Below are 6000 nucleotides of genomic sequence, written 5' to 3'. Positions count from 1 at the left end.
GGGGCGGTGCGCGCGCCGCTGGCCAATGGGGAGAGCGGGCGAGGCGAGAGGGGCGCGGCTGGCGGCGGGCGGCGGCCAATGAGGCGGCGGCGGCGGCGAAGGGACGGAGGGAGCCCGCGCGGAACAGGACCGGCGCGGACTGGCCCGCGGCAGGTAGGTGCCGGGGGGGGGGGGGGGGCGCGTGCGGCGCCCCCTCCCTCGCGCCCAACCGTCGCTCGCTCCCTCGCGCCCAACCGTCGCTGGCCGCTGAGGCGGCGCGCGGTGACACGGCGGCGCGGCCGCACTGTGGCGGTCGCCGCGACCGGATTTTTCCCACCTCCCCCCCCGCCCAGCTTCAGCCTGGCTTTTAATTAAAAACCTTCCCGACGGAAAGCCTGCCTCTGCCCGCCTGCGCCCCGTGCGGGTCGGCTCCCGTGCTGAAAGTTGGTGCGTCCGCTGTAAGCAGTTCGGCCGCAGCCGGCCGCTCTCCCTGCGGAGGACGCCTCGCAGCCGAATTTCCGCGATGTTCCGGCGCTAATTGCGGGGAAAAACGCGTTTCTTTCCCTTCCCTCCCCCTCCGCTGAATGCTGCGGTGCAGGACGACGTTCGGGTTTGCAGGCGGCCTCTTGCAGGGTCGGGGAGGGCTTGGAAGCAGTGTTACGGGGTGGGTAGGGGGATATCCCCAAAAGACCCACCCCCCCCCTGCCCGCGGGTGTTCCCGGAGCCGTTCCTGCGGGACAGGACAGGCAGCGTCGTGCCCTCGTGGAGCGGGACTGTTTCTGCTGCCGGGCTGCCTGGCCAGGATCTCACACTAGGTCTTAAAAAAACCCCATGGGATGAGTGGCCGTGTCCTTTCCCTGGCAGGAGGCGGTGATCCCTCCTGCGGGCTGCCCTCCAGAGCGAAGGGTGCTGCAGCCTCCTGGGGAAAGCTCGTTGCCTCCGGAGGCAGCCATTTGCCTCTGGGGAAGGCTCTGGATTTTCTGTCCTGGCAGGCCTCCACGCAGGGAGTTAGCGTGTTTATTGGGATGCTGTCAGTTGGTATTATCAGCTCCAGATATCGCCCGCTCGTCTGCCGGCTCGGTGGAATTCCTCATCTGCGCAAACGTTTGCAGCCGAGCGCTCTGGCCTCCTTTCCCGAGCGCCGCCGCTTGCCCAGGAGCGCTGCTGTGAGCTGGGGCGTGTGTGCCTCCCAAGGGAGGAGAGACGGGGATAAATACAGCTCAAGTCTAAGGTTTTCATCAGGTTACCGGACAGCAGCCGCTGTGTTTTGCGTGTCTCCCTGCTGCTGGCAGAGAGCTTTATTTTTTTTTCCAGGGACGCACAGAGACCAAACAAAGCTGGAAGGGATCTGCTGTAGGAAGTGCAGGATTTCGGGGGGGCAAGGCTGTTGGGAGAACTGTGTTGTGGAAGATCAAGTTAGTAGGGCAGTAGAGATACAAGATATGTAACCATGTGCTTTGGTTAGAGAGACTGCCCGAAGTGCATCTCAGCTGGTCTTGCTGAATGGATGTTGAAGGCCAGGGTCTCTGCAGGACTCTGTCTTGCCCCGCGGTGCTTCTTGTCTTTTCACGTGGGCGCTCTCCCCTTGCTCGAATTTCCCCACTCTGATCTTGCTGCTGCCTCTTGTTTGTCCCCATGCCAACTCTGCTGGATAGTCAGAGCTCCTCTCTCCAGGTAGTTTGGATCCCCTCTCTGCAAGGAGACCGCACCACTTACGTTGCGGCATGTGCTGATCTGTCCGGTGCAGGTAATGCTTTCGGCAAATTCGCAGGGCTGCAGTCGAGCTGGGGAAGGGGGATATCTGTGCATGCTTGCCTAAGCCTGTTTTGAGCAGAAAGCAGGCCACGCTCACCACGCTGTGTAGATGCAGAGCCTCATGGCTCATCTACAGCACCTCCAAAATACCGAGCGGGGATGCAGATAGATTGATGTCGCCATGCAACTGTTAATGCTAGAAAGGAAGTCTGAACTCTGAGGTACAATGTGGTGTCTTCACTGGTCACAGCAACTGAAAGCAGTTTTGTTTTTCAGCTTTACCTAGAAAATTAATCTGGGCTGTGCTACAAAGACTCTTGGGATTATAGGGGTAGGTTTGTATTGCAAAAAGAGCACCCTCTCCATCCTGAGCTTCCCCCAGGCTTGTTTACAGAGGATGGGACGAGGCACCTGCCATTCTGCCCCCTGCACAGGCTCCGCGTGGCTTAGACGGTTCTTGGCTTGCGCACTTGGGATATTTCGTTACATGCTGGCTCTTCAGGTTTCACCCTAACGTGCAGTGACAAGTCATATATTGTTACGAGAACATCACAGCAAGGTAGGAAACATTTCTTTCTCTGTCTGACGCTGTGACTACTTGATGTGGTGGCATCTTAAATGCTGTCTTGCTTTGGAGTACATCTGATTCAGATCCTTGTTCCCATGTTAGTCATGAACGTAGAGCCCGTAGTAAAGGCTGTGTGAAATTTTTATGTGTGTTTATTCAGTTCCTAACAGCTGGGAAAAAAGGAATATTAGAAGCTTAGGTCAAAAATATCCACCTTTTTTTTTCAGTGCAAAGAAGTCTCCAATTTTTCCCTCTGGAGGCCTTGCAGGTGGTAAACTACACAGATAGTCATTTTTCAATTTGATTAACAAGGAGCTAGACGTGTGTGCACATTATATGTAAAATACACACATGCTTGGAGGCTTCTGCTCTACTTACTTGAGACAAGCAGAAAGCTCCAGTCACATCCAGGTGTAATGAGAGGTAAACGAGTAGTATGTCCTGTGCCAAGTACTTCTTGAAGAGATGCTGGATCCTGGTGTCCTCACACAAACTTACAAGCTTTTGTTCTGAAAATGAATAACTGAGGAAGAGAAATAAGCTTGTTCCCCTCCCTTGAAGTGTGAATTTATTTTTTCCTAAGGAACAGCCTTTGGCATAGTGTGCTGGAGAGATGGCTACGCTCAGAGTGGCCTCCCTTCCTTCCGTGAAGAGTAAATCAGCAAGACAGAGCTGGAATACAAGAGCAAGGTTAGACAGAGCCAATACTGAGAAACATTAATGTGGAGTTGCACTTTGCTGCTTCCCCTCTGAGATTGAATTCCTGAAGTGCTTTGAGTCCAGCTGATGTTTTGTCTCAGTTATTTGCTGGGCTCTGAAATGTCCCACATTGAGCCAAACCCTCTCCCCTCCTCACCCCAAAGTAGCCCTACCCTTCAGAAGGACTAGGACTCAAATGGCCCCTGATACGGCCATCTTCTCTCTCGGTCTGTCTTAGAGTAAAGCTTTTCTGTGAGCATCAAGTAGAATCTATATGGAAAAAGAACTAACTGCAGGCAGGGCCTGCTGCCGCAGCGCCTGCGGAGGAAGGCATTCCCTGCCGTGGGGGGCTGGTGAAGACTGCTTCCTGGGAATGGTGCCTGTCCAGGAAAACTCACCAGAGAGGTACTGTCTTGTGCAAGTACAGGATGCTGGTTTCCCTCTCTCACCATACAGAAGGTGTTTTTCAGCTATCAAGCTGCTCTTAGAGTCCAGAAGATTAGTAAAATTCACTTATTTTCTTGGTGTTTTTTTTGTCTCCTTGCTCCCCCCCCCCCCAAGCAAAAAGTGTTACTGTGTATGGAAATCAGTAACACTATCCCAGTTCTTCTGAGCAGCCTGTGTGAAACAGCCTCATGTTTGAGGGAAGGGCATATAAAATGATAATCTCATTCTTTTTCCTGTCAGCTGCTATGAGCTGTAGTTTAAGGCTGACCACAGGACTCAGTAAAGCGATATCCTTGGCTGTTCTCCTCTGGATCATCTGTCGGCAGCCAGACTAGGTTGGTGACAACAGTGCCATTTCTGGCAAGTTTGTTTTGTTTTTAATCTTGTGATGAGAGAGTTTACTCAGGTTGCAGGCGGGTTTATCAGAGGCAGGAGCAGTCAGCTTACGGCTGCAGCACCCTGGGGACCAGGCACTGCACCTGTGCAAGGACAGCGTCAGTCTGTGGAGCTGTCATCATGCCAGCTCTTCTACCAGTGCTAATTTGATTCAAACTGGTGTTGTCAGTGGATGAAATCTGGGCTGCTGAAATCCAACCTCCCCCACCCAGGCCAGTGAGTCTGTCCAACGCACGCTTTTGTCTGGCGCTGACAGGGAACATTTCATCAAGTAGGCAGTTTCTGGAGCACTTAGAGGATGGTGCTGGAGAGCAGGCAGCTGTTACAGACTTACTATAATGTGTGTTTTTGCAGAAGGGAGAAACAAGGATGAGCATGGTCCAGGTGCTAGGATACGAGCTTGAGACTCCTGAAATATGAGTTTAATTACTACATCTGCCTTAGACCTATTGTGTGATGTTGGACAAATTTAGCTTTGCTGTGCTTCAGTTCCACATCTGTGCTTTGAAAATGCATGATCTCCCACATGCTTTTTTAACTTCAGAATAGGAGTGAAGTTCGAGGCGGTACATATACAAGCACATCACCCTGATGCAAGCTGTGTGTGGACTCGTTCTGCTGATGCTATATACACTCCGTGACTGCAGCTTAGTCTGTGTCATCTCTCAACTGCATTAAGCTACTTTATATTTGGTAGAGTTAAAGGCATGCATACATGCAGTTTCTTCTGAGTTCACTATTCTGGAAAAGTTTGCACAAAAAGCACTTGAATGCACCTTTCTGGGAGGTGTAGATACTGTTCCACGTGAGCTTGCTTTAATGGCAACATCATTTGGCTGTAGGCTGGCTGCAGGGTCTTGCCACAGCTGCACCTGGGAGCATGGTGACTGGTTGTAGTTGCATTAACATCATTGGATATTCTTGCAGGAGGAGTGATTTCTCCCTCCCCTCCCCCCCCCCCCCCCCAAAGAAACCAGTAGGGTGGACTCCCCAGTGAGGTGTCATACCTCTGTATGGGAAAAAAAGTGCTTTCATTTAAGGCCTCTTTCATAAATATAAGTAAAACTCTGCTCCTGGAAATCTGAAGAACAGTGTACTTATCCTGTTTCACCTGGTCTTCATTTCCAAGTGTTTCTACTGCACAGGTGACAGTACCGTGTCTTCTTTGTGTTCTCTCAGTTCTTATTTTTGCCCCTCTTTTGATGGGCGGAGGAGCATCCATGTGTGCAGGGAACTCTGTCTTTGGGCTTTGCCCTGTGGACACACTCATATGGGAAAGAGCATCTCTGGGCACTGTCAAGGAGGCAGGTGACTTCTCTTCCTAGAGCTGCAGGGGCCACTGCTGTCTGGGTACTGACTTCTGAGATGAAAGTTACTTCATGATGAATGCTCTCTTTTGAAGTCTTAAAATTTCTATTATCAGTTCCCTTAAAGAAACTGCAGAAGTATTGTTTCTCGTGGGTGAATGTGCGGTGCTGCTTAGCCATCTCTCTTCTACAGTATATTGCAGCATTAATCCTGGTAAGCAGCAAGACCTGTTCATGAGCTGTCAAGTGCGGAGAGTATCGTCTTTGCTTGAGATTAAATCTAGCTAAATGAAGAACAGTGTTTAGGATGAGTTTGAAATTAGGTTTCTGTGCATTTCTGGACTCACCATAAGAGTGGTTTAGATGTTTGTGGTATAGATATCTGGTGCTTTTAAAATGACGTAGGGATCCTACTACATTTCATTTTGCATCTGAGTAAACTGAATTTGCTCTTGTACATACGGATTAAGAGTGGAGGATGAGATTATTCCCCAGATTGGCGATTGAAATAGGATGCATTTCCTCGGCGACAGATGAAAATGGAAAGCTCCGCATCTGTTGAGGGATATGAGCAGTGACCAGCAGCATCCGTCCAATAGCACAGCAAGTACAAGAAGGGAATATTATTTATCTCTCACAGAAAATATTAGGAGTCTAGACCAACCTGGCACAGAAATATTAGAAGTCTAGACTAACCTGGAAGACTTTTAAAATTTTCTAATTAAAGAGGGCGGAAAGAAGTGAGGGAATGCTGTGTGACTCCTGAAGGTCCAGAGCAGCTCACCAGCTTGGCACTTCAGCGTTGTTGGTAGGGAATGAAACCTGAAGAGCAAGTATATAGGAAGGAGA

General features: G+C 50.8%; 1 protein-coding gene across 4 annotated transcripts in view; it reads left to right on the top strand.

The window, feature by feature from the left end:
• The first annotated feature begins 69 nt into the window (after window positions 1–69).
• PAIP2B (poly(A) binding protein interacting protein 2B) overlaps window positions 70–6000 on the top strand; it is a 27950-nt gene continuing 22019 nt past the window's right edge. The window contains exon 1 of one of the 4 annotated variants that reach the window (XM_062574884.1): window positions 70–153. Coding sequence is in view for 1 of the 4 variants with exons in the window: in XM_062574883.1 (XP_062430867.1) it covers window positions 79–153 (75 nt within the window). In the remaining 3 variants the exon portion in view is untranslated. Of the gene's footprint in view, window positions 154–2271; window positions 2294–3723; window positions 3784–6000 lie in introns of those variants that run through there. The other 3 variants (XM_062574883.1, XM_062574887.1, XM_062574886.1) reach the window with 3 other exon arrangements.

This window comes from Rhea pennata, chromosome 4 (assembly GCF_028389875.1).
Source record: "Rhea pennata isolate bPtePen1 chromosome 4, bPtePen1.pri, whole genome shotgun sequence".
Lineage (NCBI taxonomy): Eukaryota > Metazoa > Chordata > Aves > Rheiformes > Rheidae > Rhea > Rhea pennata.
The sequence above is the reverse complement of the archived record's forward strand: the minus strand, read 5'-3'. Positions and strand labels throughout refer to the sequence as shown.